This window comes from Schistocerca serialis, chromosome 5 (assembly GCF_023864345.2).
Source record: "Schistocerca serialis cubense isolate TAMUIC-IGC-003099 chromosome 5, iqSchSeri2.2, whole genome shotgun sequence".
In the NCBI taxonomy this organism is placed as follows: domain Eukaryota; kingdom Metazoa; phylum Arthropoda; class Insecta; order Orthoptera; family Acrididae; genus Schistocerca; species Schistocerca serialis.
This window is the reverse complement of record NC_064642.1, coordinates 663,776,940-663,797,740: the sequence shown is the minus strand read 5'-3', so window position 1 is coordinate 663,797,740 and position 20,801 is coordinate 663,776,940. Positions and strand designations below refer to the sequence as shown.

Here is a 20,801-nt window from a genome sequence, read left to right as displayed (position 1 = left end):
CCGCAATAATTTTCAGCTGCTAACGGTGCAAAATTTGTTTACAAATCACAGCGGGAGGAGGTATACCTGGAAAGGCCGTAAGATGTGGAAAGATTCCATCTAGATTACATCATGATCGGACGTAGATTCGGGAATCCGACATTGGACTGCAGATGCAGACTCAGATCAGAATTTAGCAATGACGAAGGGTAGACTGAGGTTTGCGAGAATCGTCGCGGGAGAATCAGAGTGGAACTAAGTGGGATGCAGAAGCGCCCGGGGAATTATGAGACACGTTTGGCGCTCGCTACAGATGTCGATACTATGCTAAAGTGTAGCATGCAGTTCGTTAGAAGAAGAGTGAACATCTCCAAAAAGAGCAGCCACAGATGTTGGACGGACAATCGCAGGTGGAAGAAAAGTAACTGCGAAGAAGTCTGGGTGACGTGAGAAATGCATGAATAGATCGTCGAAAAAACGAAGCACAATAATGTTGAATGAAAGACAATATTACAGCATTATAAATCACTTAAGAATAAACAAACAGTAACTGGAGGGGAGCCTGGGTGAAAAGGCTACAGGAAAAACGCCAGGTAATCGGAAAAGAAATGATCGTCGGAGTGATTGGCTTAGTATACAGTAAAGTCAAAACAATATCTGGTGAAATTTAACAACATGACAGCTTCATTAAGAATGCAACGCAGGTTCAATTGTTAATCGAAGGATACATAGCGGATATTTGGAAGGAGGACAATGGAAGCCTTTCTGAGGGGGTGGAGTTGTGTGATATGACAGGAGAAGAAATTGGCGTAGATATGGAAGGTCCATTATTAGCGTCAGAATTGAAAAGAGTACGAAGTACTTCAGATCAAATAAGGCAGACGGGATACATAACATCCTACTGGAATGTCTACAGTAACTGGGGAGAGAAGTGACAACTAAGTGGCTATTCGAGTTGGTGTGTGGAATCTGTGAGACTGGCTACTTACTATCAGGCTTTCGGAAAAATCTGGTCCACATCATTTCGATGATAGTACGAGATTTTACCTGCTAGAACTACCGTACCATCAGCTTAACAGCTCGAGCATCCAGTCACTGAGTAGAATAATACACGGAAGAATGGAAAAGAAAATATGTTACATGAAGGTCACTTTGCATTTAGGAAAGATAAATGCACTAGAGACGCAGGCCTGATGTTACGGTTGATAATCGAAGCAAGACTGGAGAATAATCAAGACACTTTCATATGATTTCAAGAATTGGTAAAAGCGTTCTACTATGTAAAATGGTGCATGGTATTCGAATATTCAATATGTACATTTTCCAAGAGAGAACAATCAGAGCCGAAAACCAAGAAAAAATTTTCGGTTTAAAAAGGATGTAAGATAAGGATGTAGTGTACTACTGTACAGATCCATAGAAGAAGCAATGACTGCAATAAAAGAGAAGTTCAAAAGTGGGATTAAAATTCAGTCTGAAAGAAAATCAGTTCGTTGCTGTATGGCCTTCGTCACTGAAAGTGGAGAAGAGTCACAGTGTCTGTTGAACGGAATGGTTAATCTAAAGAGTACAGAACATGGATTGAGAGTTAACCGAAGAAAGACGAAAGTAATGAGAAGTAACAGGTGTGACAATGACGAGAAGGATAATATCATAATTGGCGATCACAAAGTAGACCAAGTTAACGGATGCCGCTTCCTTGGAATAAAACTAACCCATGACGCACGAAGCATAGCAGACGCAAAAAGCAAACGTGCACAGATAAAGAGGGCATTCCTGCCAAAAAAGAAGCAAGACACAGACCTTAATTTGAGGAATAAACTTCTACGATTTACCTTTGGAGCACAGCATTGTACGGTAGTGAATCAGGGACTTTGAGAAAACCGGAACAGAAGAGAATCGAAGCGTCTGAGTTTTGGTGTTATAGCAGAACGTCGAAAAATTAGGTTTACTGGTAAGGTAAGGAATGTGGAGCTTCTCCGCTCAACTGGCGAAGTAGGGAACATATGGGAAACAATGACAATAAGAATAGATACTATGACAGGAGTTTTGTTAAGACATCAGAAAATATCTTCCATGGTAGTAGACAGCTCAAGAAGAAAAGAGGGGAGATCGGTAAACTCATCCTGCTGCTCACAGAACCACGTACGTACAGTGCGAGCTGTGTGACACGTTGCCTTATCCTACTGGTAGATGGCATCGTGTCGAGGAGAAAATAGGGCGGGTTGGCGTTGAAATGGTCCCCAAGGATAGATCGATACTTGATCTATTGTGCCTTCCGGGATAACGAGCTCATCCATGGAAAGCCACTCAAGCATTCCCCAGACCGTACTGCTTTCTCCTCCGACCTAGACGCTTCCAAAGATTGTTGCATGGCCGCACAGGCCAAAGGAAATCTGTCCGACACAGCATTAAATGTGATTCATCTGAAAAGGCCACCTGCCGCCAGTCAGGAGACGTCAAACTGCGGTAGAGGCGTGCAATACCCAGTCTTGGTCGCCGATGAACATGAGTCAGCATGGGTACATCGACCAGGCGGATGCTGCAGAGACCCATCCGCAGCAACGTTCGCTCAACAATCATTGAGGAGACATTGTTGGTAAGCCCTTGGTTTACGTGGGCGGTTAGTTGCATGTCTGTTCACCCGTACATATCCCCACGGCCATTTTTCTCCCTGTTATACAGGGTGACCTATTTATAGTTATCGGGCAAAATATCTCGCGAAATAAGCATCAAACGAAAAAACTACAAAGAACGAAACTAGTCTAGCTTGAAGGGGGAAACCAGATGGCGCTATGGTTGGCTCGCTAGATGGCGCTATCCATAGGTAAAATGGATATCAACTGCGTTTTTTTAAATAGGAACCCACATTTTTATTACATATTCGTGTAGTACGTAAAGTAATATGAATGTTTTAGTTGGACCACTTTTTTCGCCTTGTGGCAGAGGGCGCTGTAATAGTCACAAACGTATAAGTACGTGGTATCGCGTAACATTCCGCCAGTGCGGACGGTATTTGCTTCGTGATACATTACCCGTGTTAAAATTGACCGTTTACCAACTGCGGAAAAGGTCGATATCGTGTTGATGTATGGCTATTGTGATCAAAATGCCCAACGGGGGTGTGCTATGTATGTATCCTGGACGACATCATCCAAGTGTCTGGACCGTTCGCCGCGTAGTTACGTTATATAAGGAAACAGGAAGTGTTCAGCCACATGTGAAACGTCAACCACGACCTGCAACAAATGATGCCCAAGTAGGTGTTTTAGCTGCTGTCGCAACTAATCCACACATCAGTAGCAGACAAATGGCGCGACAATCGGGAATCTCAAAAACGTCGGTGTTGAGAATGCAACATCAACATCGATTGCACCAGTACCATATTTCTATGCATCATGAATTGCATGGCGACGACTTTGAACGTCGTGTACAGTACTGCTACTGGGCACAAGAGAAATTACGGGAGGATGACAGATTTTTCACACGGGTTATATATAGTGACGAAGCGTTATTCACCAAGAGCGGTAACGTAAACCGACATAATATGCACTATTGAGTATCCACGATGGCTACGACAAGTGGAACATCAGCGACCTCGGTGGGTTAATGTATGGTGTGACATTATGGGTGGAAGGATAACCGGTCCCCATTTCATCGATGGCAAACTAAATGGTGCAGTATGTGCTGATTTCCTACGTAATGTTCTACCGATGTTACTACAAGATGTTTAACTGCATGATAGAATGGCTATGTACTTCCAACACGATGGATGTCCGGCACATAGCTCGCGTGCGGTTGAAGCGGTATTGAATAGCATATTTCATGACAGGTGGATTAGTCGTCGAAGCACCATACCATGACCCGCACGTTCACCGGATATGACGTCCCCGGTTTTCTTTCTGTGGGGAAAGTAAAGGATATTTGCTATCGTGATCCACCGACAACGCCTGACAACATGCGTCTGCGCATTGTCAATGCATGAGCGAACATCACGGAAGGCTAACTACTCGCTGTTGAGAGGAATGTCGTTACACGTATTGCCAAATGCATTGAGGTTGACGGACACCATTTTGAACATTTATTGCTTTAATGTGGTATTTACACTTACTCACGGTGTATCAGCATTCGTTCTCTGGAATGATAAGTTCACAAAGGTACATGTATCACGTTGCAACAACCGAAATAAAATGTTCAACCGTACCTACGTTCTGTACTTTAATTAAAAAAATCTACCTTTTACCAATTGTTCGTCTAAAATTGTGAGCCATGTGTTTGTGACTATTGCAGCGCTATCTATCACAAAGCGAATAAAGTGGTCCAACTGAAAAACTCACATTTCTTTACGTACTACACGAATATGTAATAAGAAATGGAGGTTCCTATTTAAGAAAAAACGCAGTTGATATTTTGACCTATGGCAGTGCCATCTAGAGAGCCAACCATAGCGCCGTCTGGTTTCCCCCTTCAAGCTAGACAAGTTTCGTTCTTTGTAGATTTTACGTTTGACGCTTATTTCGTGAGAAATTTGGCCCGGTCACGATCAATGGACCACCCTGTACATGACCTATCCTGCACCACATCAGCCTCGGCCCCTGTTTTCGATAACGCCTTTTTCCCATGAACAGGGCACTTTAACTACAGTGCATGCTATCAGTTTCCAGACTTAGCCTTTCAGAAATATTTGCAACCTTTGCCTGAAAGCCAATGATAATGCCCTTTGTGCGTCAGATAAATCGCTTCGTTTTCGCATTGTGGCAGCTACTGCACTCTTTACCGACTCCCAAATGACATGTTTTATATACCCTCGACTGCTGGTGCTGCCACCTGTCGTCTGTGAGTGGCGATTAGAAGATGAAGTCGAACATAGACGGTGGTCACATTATTGCGACTCGATAGTACATTTATGTGGTTTGTCTTCCTGCCTCAACCTGCATTGACGTGACAGCAACTTACTCTAGGGTATTTGCCTACCGAAATACAAACTAGCAAAAGACCATGTTATTAGTTCACCTCCAAACAAAAACAACCATAAGGAAGTGTGTTAAATTTCTTCATTATCTGGCGCAGTGTAAATAAGGATTGCGATGGTGTTGCATCATCATCAACACGGCAACAAGAAATCTTTGGGTTCCGCCAGCCTGTTGCATTCACTCGATGAAATGACATGCCTACAGTGAAACATAAACGAGTAAACTGTTGGACGTTCAATACCAAAGCCAAAAAACTGCGCTACTGGCCATTAAAATTGCAACACCACGAAGATGACGTGCTACAGACTTGAAATTTAACCGACAGGAAGAATATGCTGTGATATGCAAATGATTAGCTTTTTAGAGCATCCACACAAGGTTGGCGCCAGTGACGGCACCTACAACGGGCGCTGACATGAGGAAAGTTTCCAACCGATATCTCAAACGCAAACAGCATTTGATCGGCGTTGCCTGGTGAAACGTTGTTGTGATGCCTCGGGTATGGGGGAGAAATGCGTACCATCACGTTTCCGACTTTGATAAAGGTCGGATTGAAGCCTATCGCAATTGAGGTTTATAGTATCGCGACATTGCCGCTCACATTGGTCGAGATCCAATGACTGTTAGCAGAATATGGAATCGGTGGGTTCAGGAGGGTAATACGGAACGCCGTGCTGGATCCCAACGGCCTCGTATCACTAGCAGTCGAGATGACGGGCATCATATCTGCATGGCTGTAACGGATCGAGCAGCCACGTCTGGATCCCAGAGTCAATAGATGGGGAAATTTGCAAGGCAACAACCATCTCCACGAACGGTTCGAAGACGTTTGCAGCAGCATGAACTATCAGCTTGGAGACCATGGTTACTGTTACCCCTGACGCTGCATAGCAGACAGGAGCGCCTGCGATGGTGTACTCAACGACGAAGCTGGATGCACGAATGGCAAAACATCATTTTTCGGATGAATCCAGGTTCTGTTTACAGCAAAATGATAGTCCCATCCGTGTTCGGAAACATCGCAGTGAACGCACATTGGAAGCGTGTATTCATCATTGGTTACACGTCTTGGTCACCTCTTGTTCGCATTGATGGCAGTTTGAACAGTGGACGTTAAATTTCAGATGTGATACGACCCGTGGCTCTACCCTTATTTCGATCCCTGCGAACCCTATATTTCAGCAGGGTAATGCACGACCGCAATTTGCAGGTCCTGTACGGGCCTTTCTGGCACTGGCCAGCACATTCTCCAGATCTCTCACCAATTGAAAATGTCTGGTCAATGGTGAGCGAGCAACTGGCTCGTCACAATACGCCAGTCACTACAATTGTTCAACTGCGGTATCGTGATGAAGCTGCATGGGCAGCTGTACCTGTACTGTACCGCGAAAGAGTCAGTCGTCTCGTTCAAAACGGAGCAGTTGTATGGAGCGTCTGGCAATCCTGTGAGAAAAAAGTGATTTAACACAATATCAACGACGCTATTTACACCAGATTACATAAGATAAAACAAAAAACCTCATTATAGCCGTCTTTACTTCGTTACTACTTCCTGTGGCTTCCATGGTAACAGAAGACAGTGGGAATGTCACATCAAAACTTAGTCATGGATGATATTGTATGTGGTAATATTCTTACATAATACCTCTCTTTTCCTTACATTTTCCACTCAGCCATGTGAACTGTTATCTGACTTACATTGTTTGACTCAAGGCGCAGGCGTATCAAGGCCGTTATTACGGCCAGAGGTGCCTTTTCTGGGTACCGATTTCTTAGGATCTATGCACCCAAATTACGTGAAAATATAATCACATGTCAGTTCTAGTATAATATATTTGTCCAGTGAATACCCGTTTATCAACTGCATTTCCTCTTGGTGTAGCAATTATAATGGCCAGCAGTGTATATCGTACGTAGGGGCCTTAGCATTTAGAGCTTAGAGCAGGAATCTGGACGTTTCGGTCACTCACCGGGACTCTAAAGATGTTCATCCTGGTCCATCCGCTGCGACCCCTGGGGCTGATAGCTGCGATGCGCATCGTGATGTCTTGGTTAGGTTCGATGTCGTCCACTAGGAAGACTGGCGACTTCTGCGTTTTATTGAACATTAAGTTGCCTGATTTGACATCGAAGACTTCTAGCTGGTAGCTCTGGCGGAATCCCAGGTCAGTTGAGTTGGAGCACTGTACCGCGAAAGAGTCAGTCGTCTCGTTCAAAACGGAGCAGTTGGATGGAGCGTCTGGCAATCCTGTGAGAAAAAAGTGATTTAACACAATATCAACGACGCTATTTACTCCAGATTACATAAGATAAAACAAAAAACCTCATTATAGCCGTCTTACCATACTTCGTTACTACTTCCTGTGGCTTCCATGGTAATAGAAGACAGTGGGAATGTCACATCAGAACTTAGTCATGGATGATATTGTATGTGGTAATATTCTTACATAATACCTCCCTTTTCCTTACATTTTCCACTCAGCCATGTGAACTGTTATCAGACTTACATTGCATCGCTTCCAGAGCTTAAGGGCTCTATTTTACTGCATGGGGACACGAATACAATATCAGTTTCGTGTAATGGATTAACAATTATCAGATTGTAAAGTACTAATGAGGAATATTGGAATCATCCAGTTACTAAACAAGAGTCCATTAAGTCTATACGTGTGTATTCAGTCCGCCTGATAAATTGTGCCGTATGGAGAACTTCTCGCGAAATCGATTGCTGTACAGTGAAACAGAAGTAACTTATCAGTGGGTCTCACGTAAAAATATCTCAACTTAAATCACTATATTTTGCAGACAAGTCACACTCCTCAACGTTCCAAAGATAAAGTTCTAAGTGAAGTAGGAAAAAGCCTACAGGAAGACAGTGAATCTGTAGGAAAGACTCCCGTCGAATATGTCAAAGTGGTCACACCAAACTCTGACAATGTGGAGAGCTTTCAAAGTGTAACCCACTAGAGTCTTGAGCGGTTACTACACCCCAATTGCAACTATAATTTTCTGATAATAAGTGGGTCTAGACCTACAAGTCCGACAGAATTTTTGGCAGTCTCTTGGATTGTCACTTAAATGCCGAACCTGTAGGTGGGTACACATCGATTATTTTAATAAGTACAACAGAAATATGAGGTAGAAAGTAAATGGAATTGTTATGACGGAACGTGTTGAATTCAATGCTATAGGTACAGTATCCTACTAAAGATGAATTGACAATGAATAGATTTATTTACGGACAGATCTTACTACTACAGGCGAATTAGTTTGTAAATAATGAATGTGCGAGGGAAGTTTCTGCGAAGGCCACAGTGCTTAGTTAGACAAGATCCCATTGATGGTGTTATGCCCCTGTCTACCTTTTAACGGCAAAAGAATTTTGCTAGTTAGTTGCAGTGGAACACATAGTTCTGTAATTATCAAATAAATAAAAATTTGCTAATATCTAGAATTATGGAGAGAGCAAATAATTATTAAGATATAGTCAATTAATTTTTTCTGGGTTTGTGACCGCATTATATTTGTATGGTTATAGTCATCCACATGAACACAAAACGAGAACGATTCAGGACATGTAATGAGTACAGTCCCTACATTGGAAATCATGCCCATAATAGTGGTAGGGATGGAGAGATTGTTAGTAACGTAAATCATGAACAAGATTGATACTGAGGTAATCATTCCCAGAGCATTGATAGGGGGGAGAGTTTGCTAGTAACGTTAGTCCTGAGCGAGATTGGTAATGATACAAGGTGTAATTGTTATTCATTTAAACGGTCTGAGTGCGACAGAGCACTGAATGAGCTGAACTCCATCAAGTCAGCAGGAGTCGATGGTGTCCCTTTGGAATTACTGAAACATGTGCAACGTATAGGAAGAAAAGCGTTATTTAAGTTAGTGCCACAATTATATCTGCCGTTTGACTTGTCATCATTTGACTTGCCAACATTTTTACTGAATAGCATTACCATTATGTCACTAAAAACGGCACATGAGGACAAATTTTCAAACGAGTGGACAAATCATTTATATAATGCACCACTGTCAACTGCTGAACGTAATGATCAGCGAGAAATTTAATATCAGGATCGATGGTCACGCAGTAGATGAAGTTAAGGAATTCTGCTACCTAGGCAGTAAAATAACGAATGACGGACGGAATAAGGCGGACATCAAAAGCAGAATAACAATGGCAAAAGGGGCATTCCTGGCAAAGAGAAGTCTACTGATATAAAATATCTGCCTTAATTTGAAGAAGAAATTTCTGAGAATGTACGTCTGGAGTACAGAATTCTATGGTAGAGAAATATGGGCTGCGAAAAGCGGAACAGTAGAGAATCGAAGCATTTGAAACGTGGTGCTACAGACGAATGTTGAAAATTAGGCAAGGAATGAGGAGGTCCTGTGCAGAATTGGAGATTTAAGGAACATATGGAAAACACTGACAAGGAGAAGGGACAAGATGATAGGACATCTTTTAAGGCAGCAGGGAATGACTTCCATGGTACTAGAGGGAGCTGCAGTGGGCAAAAACTGCAGAGGAAGACATTGGAATACATCCAGCAAATAACTGAGGACGTAAGTTACAAGTGCTACTCTGAGATGAGGAGGTTAGAACAGGAGAGGAATTCGTGGCTGGCCGCATCAAAGAAGACTGATGACCAAAAAGAAATTGATATGCAGACGAACGGATCGAAGGACTGAACACATACTGAACGATTATCAGCAACAAGTTGAATGTTTCGACTTTGTAAGACGTTTACAAATCCTAGAAAATTGAGAATAAAGTTCAGACAGACAAAAACGTCTGTGACAAGTATGGTATTTCCGGTCTACTTATTATTGTGGCGTCATTAACGGCTATGAGCAATCAGTTTTGTGGAATGGAGATATAGTTCAGGTATTAATTAATCTAACGAAATTATACACAAATACAAACGTGTTTTGTTGCGTTACATAAACGGTTGCCCTGCTCTCTACCCTGATTCCACTATACTGGATTTTTCTCGGTATTAAGTCATAAGTAAAGTGTATGAAAAATGCCCGACGATCCAAAACATGTTCAAAATAGTACTGTTGCAGTGTGTGCAGCGATATAGTAGATCTATCCATAAATACATGGACCAGCGGCTGAAAACGTACATTGCAGTAGACGTTGAGCATTTGGAACACTTTATATAAAGGGAATTGTAAGGAAATCTTCATGACCACGTTCTTTTGTGATCTCCTTTTTGTTGCAGTTACTAATTTACTCATATTACGTAAGTTGCTGTTTTGGAATCAAACCCATGATGCGAGTTTATTATTATTCAATAATCTATACAGCCCAGTTCTATGCCGTAAAAGTCCATTCGATTTTTGGTGTGCCCCATCCTCAAAAGGCCTAGGCAGAATCGAGAAAAGAACTGTCGCCGTAGTTAACTGATGAATCATTATTGTGTATGCCTGTATTTCTATCTACTTGATAAAGGCAACACCCACATGCATCAGTGGGAGATTAAAAGTAAACAAAATTCAAATTGGGCGCCAAAATCATACGTAAACAAGGAAACTTCAACAGCAACTAGACACGGAACAGCAATATGAACATTACATTTTGTGAAGTGTAAAAATGCTGCATGGGGTTTTGAGAAACATGTGTTATGTTAGCATTCCCACAACATAGGAGCATGCACAAAGGTGAGACATACTTCGAATATAATTGAAAGTACCCGCAACAATGTTCTGCACATCCGTTGAATTGTCATTCAAACTGAACACTGTCTGTCGAGATATCTTTTGGCGTACATCCGGGCTTTTCTCTTCGATTTCCTTCTGTATTCTTCATAAAGAAATATAACTTCTTTTGTCTCTGTCTGTGGATTTTTTTAAATTAGCCAGTACTCTGCACATATATACTGCACAGACAGAATGGAAACTACATCTCCTCGGTGTCCCTTTTATACTAGTATCATGGCTGTGCAACACTCTGTTTCCTCTTTATCCGACGTGTCATTGTACCTGTTTTGCGCACAAAATCACAAACTTCCACATATGACTGCGTAAGGCTTCATGTTCATAATAGATAATCCCTAAGTTCTAAACATTATAACCACTATAAAATTAGTAATTGGATTCTGAAGTGTTCAAGGCCATTGATATCATATCCATGCGGAGGCTGTAGTAGTGAAACGTAGAATACCAGCACCATAAGAAGAGCAAAATTTTTTAGATACAATAAGATGATACAGTAAGATGTACGCTGACCGCTCATTACCACTTCTGTGTTAGAACGCACATAAGGCGTAATTCCACCTCATATGTACCATCATAATAGAGAAAAGTAGTTCATGTTTCAACCTATGTGTGTTGCTATTAATACTCTCATATAAAACGTTTCAACTGAGAGAATGGACGCAGCTCTCTCTCTCTCTCTCTCTCTCTCTCTCTCTCTCTCTCTCTCTCTCTCTCTCTCTCTTTTCTATTGCATACTCTCTGAAGTGACGTCATCCCTTCTGGCACTACGGTTGTTACGTTGCTCACAGCACCAGTCAATATTTTTATTTGAAATTGAGTGTAACGTACTGCGCAAGCGTAGGGTACAAGGTGATTAGGTGTTTTGGAGGTTCTATCGCAGAAATGGCCTCATGGGTGAGTGGTTAAATGTACAACTGGCTATTCATTGGCTCTGGTTCGAACCCTGCTGCTACCAACATTCTTTTTCAATTTATTTTATTCCTTGCAGAGTTATAAACCTAATTATAAAATTTAAATATATTTAAACAACTCAGTTTATGTAACTAAAATTAATATATTCAGTTTATTTGTGATTACCACCCTTGAAATTCAAAAAAGATTATAGGGCACCACATTGTAACACGTTTGTAAAATTTTTCATGCGCCACCATTGGACAAGGTTTTATTTGACGTCTGCTAAAAGTACAAAATATTCATGCGGCAACCTGTGGAGAAATAGCCGGGCTACAAAATCTCCACAGATCCAACTGATACCATTTTGTTTGATTCGTTGGGTCGAAAAGGTTCTATGTGACAGATGAAACTGTGTGTTTCTACATACGAATTTTAGTTATGACTGACAGAGTTCCAAGTGCTCAATTGGAACACTCGCTATTGAGAGATTTTAGAGCCATAGTTTTAGCAACTCGACAATGTTTCTGTTATTGATGAATCATTATCGTGCACAGTTTGTGTAGTGTTCATTGTACTCGTAAATAACAGTGGGTGCTAATATGGATTACATAGCTGAATCATTGGGAGATCAGCAATCAATATAGAAAATTCAACTTTTGAAAGCAGTTCTGTTTCTCAACTCAAAGTTATCAAATTAATTTCTGTGTTGTTGTGTTGCACAATCCCTGAAAATTTGAAAAAAGAATTGCTGTAAATGTGTTAATGAAAAGGAAAGAAAGAGGAGAGTCAGAGAAGGTACTCAGAGATGAACACAGGAAACGAAAGTCGGTTGTGATTTGTTTTGACTTGTGAAATGTAACCTCATGTCCAAGAACAGACATTAGTAAATTTTATTACAAATAAAAATTAATCCTCATATTACCAAGGAGGTGGGGGTGGGGTGGGGGGGGGGGGGGGGGGGGGGGGGAGAGAAGTGTTTCGTGCTCACCTTCTGAAAATATACACTCCTGGAAATTGAAATAAGAACACCGTGAATTCATTGTCCCAGGAAGGGGTAACTTTATTGACACATTCCTGGGGTCAGATACATCACATGATCACACTGACAGAACCACAGGCACGTAGACACAGGCAACAGAGCATGCACAATGTCGGCACTAGTACAGTGTATATCCACCTTTCGCAGCAATGCAGGCTGCTATTCTCCCATGGAGACGATCGTAGAGATGCTGGATGTAGTCCTGTGGAACGGCTTGCCATGCCATTTCCACCTGGCGCCTCAGTTGGACCAGCGTTCCTGCTGGACGTGCAGATCGCGTGAGACGACGCTTCATCCAGTCCCAAACATGCTCAATGGGGGACAGATCCGGAGATCTTGCTGGCCAGGGTAGTTGACTTACACCTTCTAGAGCACGTTGGGTGGCACGGGATACATGCGGACGTGCATTGTCCTGTTGGAACAGCAAGTTCCCTTGCCGGTCTAGGAATGGTAGAACGATGGGTTCGATGACGGTTTGGATGTACCGTGCACTATTCCACCTGGCGCCTCAGTTGGACCAGCGTTCCTGCTGGACGTGCAGATCGCGTGAGACGACGCTTCATCCAGTCCCAAACATGCTCAATGGGGGACAGATCCGGAGATCTTGCTGGCCAGGGTAGTTGACTTACACCTTCTAGAGCACGTTGGGTGGCACGGGATACATGCGGACTTGCATTGTCCTGTTGGAACAGCAAGTTCCCTTGCCGGTCTAGGAATGGTAGAACGATGGGTTCGATGACGGTTTGGATGTACCGTGCACTATTCAGTGTCCCCTCGACGATCACCAGTGGTGTACGACCAGTGTAGGAGATCGCTCCCCACACCATGATGCCGGGTGTTGGCCCTGTGTGCCTCGGTCGTATGCAGTCCTGATTGTGGCGCTCACCTGCACGGCGCCAAACACGCATACGACCATCATTGGCATCAAGGCAGAAGCGAATCTCATCGCTGAAGACGACACGTCTCCATTCGTCCCTCCATTCACGCCTGTCGCGACACCACTGGAGGCGGGCTGCACGATGTTGGGGCGTGAGCGGAAGACGGCCTAACGGTGTGCGGGACCGTAGCCCAGCTTAATGGAGACGGTTGCGAATGGTCCTCGCCGATACCCCAGGAGCAACAGTGTCCCTAATTTGCTGGGAAGTGGCGGTGCGGTCCCCTACGGCACTGCGTAGGATCCTACGGTCTTGGCGTGCATCCGTGCGTCGCTGCGGTCCGGTCCCAGGTCGACGGGCACGTGCACCTTCCGCCGACCACTGGCGACAACATCGATGTACTGTGGAGACCTCACGCCCCACGTGTTGAGCAATTCGGCGGTACGTCCACCCGGCCTCCCGCATGCCCACTATACGCCCTCGCTCAAAGTCCGTCAACTGCACATACGGTTCACGTCCACGCTGTCGCGGCATGCTACCAGTGTTAAAGACTGCGATGGAGCTCCGTATGCCACGGCAAACTGGCTGACACTGACGGCGGCGGTGCACAAATGCTGCGCAGCTAGCGCCATTCGACGGCCAACAGCGCGGTTCCTGGTGTGTCCGCTGTGCCGTGCGTGTGATCATTGCTTGTACAGCCCTCTCGCAGTGTCCGAAGCAAGTATGGTGGGTCTGACACACCGGTGTCCATGTGTTCTTTTTTCCATTTCCAGGAGTGTAGTTATGTAGTCAGGTACTCCAAATTTTGAAAATATGATTTATTATAGCAGACTCCGTAATCGCTTTAAATTATTGGTTAAACATAACCAAAAAATTTTAACTTAGCTGTGCAGGTGACTTTTCACAAAAAAATGTCGTATTCGTATTACCAAATTTACATCATTTTTAAACATCAAAAGATCTTTAAAATGTTGTTGCGAATTAAAGACAATTACTGAAATCTGCATTTTAAATTTTATTATGGCGATCATAAAGGACCGCGTCTTGGTTACAGAAGATACGTTGATATAGCTAAGACTGGTATTTCCAGGTTGTAAAATATATTTACACATCAACCCATCAATGGTGTTATTAAAATTAAACAAACCTAACGAATTTTTTCTTCTTACGTCTTTTGTGATTGGCATAAAGTACGTCCTGCCCATTGCTAGTACACGTTATGGAAAATACGTTGGTACTGGTAGGACCAAATTTATTAAATTTAACAGAGCATTATTTGAGCACTACGACTTTATATTGTGCTTTGTGGACAGAATCATCGTTTGGTAGATCAGGAAATGACTTTCCAATTGCCTTTAAATTCATTCGAGATAAGTTAAATGGTGAACATGATCTTACACATTTAGCGATCCCTGTGAACCGGAATTGTTTTATTTATTGTTCTGTTTTGAATTTGCTCAATGAAAATCTTCATGCGAGTACCATTAAAATATTTAATTCGGTGCCTGAATATTCACGGATGCAGGAGGTTGTTAGTGCGCCCAATGGCACTGGAAAAGCCGTGGTAACAAATGAGCTTCACTTCCCTGTGGGATTCACACAAGTATTGACAAGATTTTTGTTTTGTTTTGAGTCATCAGTCTTCTGACTGCTTAGTTGCGGCCCACTACTAATTCCTTTCCTCTGCCAACTCCTTCATCTCAGAGTAGCACTTGCAACGAACGTACTCAGTTACTCGCTGAATGTATTCCAATCTCTGTCTTCCTCTACAGTTTTCGCCCCCAACAGCTCCCTCTAGTACCATGGAAGGCATTCCCTCATGTCTTAACAGATATACTATATTCCTGCTCCGTCTCCCTGTCAGTGTTTTCCACATATTCCTTACCTCTCTCATTCTATGTAGGTGTTCCTCATTCCCCACCTTATCAGTCCACCTGATTTTCAACATTCGTCTGTAGCACCATATCTCAAAATTCTCCCTGTTCCGTTTTTCCCACAGTTCATGTTTCACTAACATAATATGCTGTGCTCCAAACGTACATTCTCAGAAATTTTTTCCTCAAATTAAGGCCTACGATACTAGTAGACTTCTCTTGGCCCGGTATGCCCTCTTTGCCAGTGCTGCTCTGCTTTTGATGTCCTCCTTGCTCTGTCTCTCATGGGTTATTTTGCTGCCTAGGTAGCAGAATTCCTTAACATCATCCACTTCGTGACCAACAATCCTAACGGTACGTTTCTCGCTGTTCTCATATCTGCTACTTCTCATTACCTTCGTCTTTCTTCGATTTACTCTCAGTCCATTTCGTGCACTCATTCGACTGCTCATTCTGTTCAGCAGATCATGTAATTCGTCTTCACTTTCACTCATAATAGCAATATCATCAGCGAATCGTACAATTGATGTCCTTTCACCATGAATTTTAATTCCACTCCTGAACCTTTCTTTTATTTCCAGCATTGCTTCTTTCATGTACAGATTGGTCTCTTTCACTCTTTTTAATCCGAGCATTCGTTCTTGGTCGTCCACTCTTACTATTTCGTCTTGGCTCTTGTACACTTTGTGTATTACACGACTCTCCCTACAGCTTACCCCTATTTTTCGCAGAATTTCGAACATCTTTTACCACTTTAATTGTCGAAGCTGTTTCTACGTCTACAAATGCTACGAACGTGTCCCGATTTTTCTTCAGTATTGCTTCCATTACCAACCGCGACGTCAGAATTGCTTCTCTGGTGTCTTTGCCTTTCCTAAAGCCAACACTTCCTCAACTTTCTTTTCCATTCTTCTGTTTATTATCCTTGTCAGCAAGTTGGATGCGTGAGCTGTAAAGATGATTGTGAGATAATTCTCGCACTTTTCAGCTCTCGCAGTTTTCGAAACTGTGTGATTATATTTTTACGAAAGTCAGATGGTTTGTCGCCAGACTCATATATACTACGCACCAACGTCAATAGTCGTTTTGTTCCCACTTGCCCCAATGAGTTTAGAAATCCGGAAGGAATGTTATCTATCCCTTCCTCCTTATTCTTCCAAAGCTCATTTAAATTCTCGTTCTAATACTGGATCCCCTATCTCTTCCAAATCGACTACAGTTACTTCTTCTATCACGTTAGACAAATCTTCTCCCTCACACAGGCTTTGAATGTACTCCTTCCACCTATCCGCTTATCCTCTGCATTTAACAGTGGGAATCCAGTTCAACTATTAATGTTACCATTCTTGTTTTTAATTTCACAGAAGATTGTTTTGACTTTCCTATATGCTGAGTCAGTCCTTCCGACAATCATTTCTTTTCCGATTTCTTCACATTTTTGATGCAGCCATTTCGCCTCCTCTTCCCTACCTTCGTATTTATTTCATTCCTCAGTGACTTGTATTTCTCTATGCCTGAATTTCCCTGAACATTTTTGTATGTCCTCCTTTCATCGATCAACTTAATTATTTCTTGTGTTATCTTCGCAGTTACCTTCTTTGTACTTATGTTTTTCTATCCAAATTCTGTGACTGTCTTTGCCTTATCATTTCAAATGCTCGTACACTTAATGGTGTGCATTATGCTGTGTCATGCTCCTCTGGTCTTGTGCAGTTCAATGGAAGTGAAGTGCATCGTGTCGATGTCATTGTGAGAACCAGTAATTTTTGTTTTGTTTTGCTGTAGGATAGTTCGTCAATTAATTGCCATTTTTAGTTGGACTTTTGAATGTACATGATACCTAATATGCACCGTGACATTGGTAAGAATGATTGATGCCTCGGGGGCGTGTCGTGTCACGTGCCTTGCACTTAGTACTTCATGCATGATGAACCAATGTTTTGTGTGTTCTTCATAATACTCTCATATGTAACATACACATCACGATTTTTATTCTCTGACTGTACCATTGTTGTTATTGAACATAAATTTTCGTGGGATTACTTCGGGAGCATTTTGTTGTGTAGAGGAAGAGGCACAGAGTTGTTATTTAATTGCGTTTTCTATGGCTATTAATTATCATGGTTTTATATTATTTTACTGCACATGTTATTCAAATGTGCTTTGTTTATATTCCTTTCGTTAAGTTGAAGTGCAACAGTCACAGCCACCACTTTGGTGCCCACATTAAATTTTATACTAATTCAATATCGAATAAACTGTAAAAATTACCTTATAGTGTGTAAATAGCTGCATAATCAATTTCTAATAGGAGCTCCGTTCATGGTTGACTTTGGTATGGAAAGTCTATAAAATAAAACATAAGTGTTATATATATATATATATACATATATATAGTGTGAGTCATCTAACATTACCGCTGGATATATTTCGTAAACCGTATCAAATACTGACGAATCGATTCTACAAACCGAACGTGAGGAGAGGGGTTAGTGTAAATGGTTAATACAAACCATAAAAAATGTACGGAAGTATGGTTTTTAACACAAACCTACGTTTTTTTAAATGGAACCCCGTTAGTTTTGTTAGCACATCTGAACATATAAACAAATACGTAATCAGTGCCGTTTGTTGCATTGTAAAATGTTAATTACATCCGGAGATATTGTGACCTAAAGTTGACGCTTGAGTACCACTCCTCCGCTGTTCGATCGTGTGTATCGGAGAGCACCGAATTACGTAGGGATCCAAAGGGAACGGTGATGGACCTTAGGTACAGAAGAGACTGGAACAGCACATTACGTCCACATGCTAACACCTTTTTATTGGTCTTTTTCACTGACGCACATGTACATTACCATGAGGGGTGAGGTACACGTACACACGTGGTTTCCGTTTTCAATTACGGAGTGGAATAGTGTCCCGACATGTCAGGCCAATAGATGTTCAATGTGGTGGCCATCATTTGCTGCACACAATTGCAATCTCTGGCGTAATGAATGTCGTACGCGCCGCAGTACATCTGGTGTAATGTCGCCGCAGGCTGCCACAATACGTTGTTTCATATCCTCTGGGGTTGTAGGCACATCACGATACACATTCTCCTTTAAAGTACCCCACAGAAAGAAGTCCAGAGGTGTAAGATCACGAGAACGGGCTGGCCAATTTATACGTCCTCCACGTCCTATGAAACGCCCGTCGAACATCTTGTCAAGGGTCAGCCTAGTGTTAATTGCGGAATGTGCAGGTGCACCATCATGCTGATACCACATACGTCGACGCGTTTCCACTGGGACATTTTCGAGCAACGTTGGCAGACCATTCTGTAGAAACGCGATGTATGTTGCAGCTGTTTGGGCCCCTGCAATGAAGTGAGGACCAATGAGGTGGTCGCCAATGATTCCGCACCATACATTTACAGTCCACGGTCGCTGACGCTCTACCTGTCTGAGCCAGCGAGAATTGTCCACGGACCAGTAATGCATGTTCCGTAGATTCACTGCCCCGTGGTTTGTGAAACCCGCTTCATCGGTAAACAGGTAGAACTGCAATGCATTCTCTGTTAATGCCCATTGACAGAATTGCACTCGATGATTAAAGTCATCACCATGTAATTGCTGATGTAGCGACACATGCAACGGGTGAAAGCGGTGACGATGCAGTATGCGCATGACACTACTTTGACTCAGTCCACCGGCTCTCGCAATATCCCGTGTACTCATGTGTGGGTTCATGGCAAAAGCAGCTAACACACCAACTGCACCCGCTTCTCCTGTGACGGGCCTGTTACGGACCCGTTTGCGTGCTGCGACCATACCTGTTGCATACAGTTGGCGGTAGATGTTTTGCAATGTGCGGTACGTTGGATGCTCTCTGTCCGGGTACCGTTCTGCATACACGCTGCAGGCTTCAGCTGCATTTCGTCGACACTCGCCATAGATGAGTATCATCTCCGCCTTTTCAGAGTTCGAATACACCATGGTCACATTTCCTACAACACTACACCATCACAGACGTCTGGTAACACGGTGTACTACAGTTGGTCTGCGTGCGGAGACGAATGCAGAATAACAATAGCAGCAAGCGCTACATGCGGACACTGCGACAGCTAGACCAAACCACAACAGTGCACTACAGCCACACTCGTAAACACGGTCGTCATCGTAAACATGTCCCTGCAGATGCTGCTCGCCTACCGTGGCCCGTGTTTGTTACAACACGCAACTGAACGTCGGAGGTTTCAAGCGTCAACTTTAGGTTACAATATCTCCAGATGTATATAACATTTTACAATGCAACAAACGGCACTGATTACGTATTTGTTTATATGTTCAGATGTGCTAACAAAACTAACGTGGTTCCATTTAAAAAAACGTAGGTTTGTGTTAAAAAACATACTTCCGTGCACTTTTGTATGTTTTGGATTAAACAATTACACTAGCCCTTCTCCTCACGTTCGGTCTGTGGAACGTAAGGAGAGGGGCTAGTGTAATTGTTTAATCCAAACCATACAAAAGTATATATATATATATATATATATATATATATATATATATATATATATATATATATATATATATTTGAGGGATATTTGATATATTTGCGACACAATCTTTTATAATCTGTGAGCGGCATCCCAGCAGTTGTACATTCACTCATGATGACATATATGATGTCCGCTATAGGGTTTCGTAATGAAGGCTCCTGTTGCCACCCTGTTTTGATAAAATTTGATATCCAAGTGTGTCTTGAAAGCTTGTTACAGCACCGTATTTTCAAATACCTCATGTCATTAGTATCTATACAAGTTGTCTAGATTCGTATGTATCTGTCTATAAACTTCTTATAAAACGTAATGCATTATGTAAATACTGCAGCATACGTAATGCCGGCTTCCATATTATTATAGATAAGCATCACATGTCACAGATACCTTTTTCTGGTGATGATACCTACAACGCCATCTTGTGACAAAGGATCTTCACTTCATAACAAGCTCTATGGCATGAGCCAGTTGGTGCATTTATATGAAGGAGGAATACTTACAACTGACTAGATACTGTTTTGGATCAAGGTGTGTAACTCAGATGATTGCGTCATTGTAAAGACATTTGTTCTCCACCTTGTCACATATTTTGTTTTAGTACCACAGATATGATGATGGGGATACCGATACACGTCATACAGTGTGAAACATAAATGTATTGGTGACCTAGACAAGGGTAATTTGTTGGTCGCAGCCCCCCTAAAGGACTTCTAGTCTAAAAAAATGAAATCACACTCTTTAGAAGTAGCAGCAGACTTTACTATAGGTGTTTCTAAGAAAGCAATATTAATCCCAACGTCTCTTTAAATAATGTAGCTATGGAAAGAGACTGTACATTGTTTGATGAGGACTTTCACAAGTTATCTGAGTAAAAACTGAAAT

General features: G+C 42.4%; 1 protein-coding gene across 1 annotated transcript in view; it reads right to left on the bottom strand.

The window, feature by feature from the left end:
* Positions 1-20,801, bottom strand: part of LOC126481503 (nephrin-like) — a 123,043-nt gene that overhangs the window by 9,399 nt on the left and 92,843 nt on the right. The window contains exon 8 of the mRNA XM_050105297.1: positions 6,923-7,200. Within this exon, the coding sequence (XP_049961254.1) occupies positions 6,923-7,200 (278 nt within the window). The remainder of the gene's footprint in view (positions 1-6,922; positions 7,201-20,801) is intronic.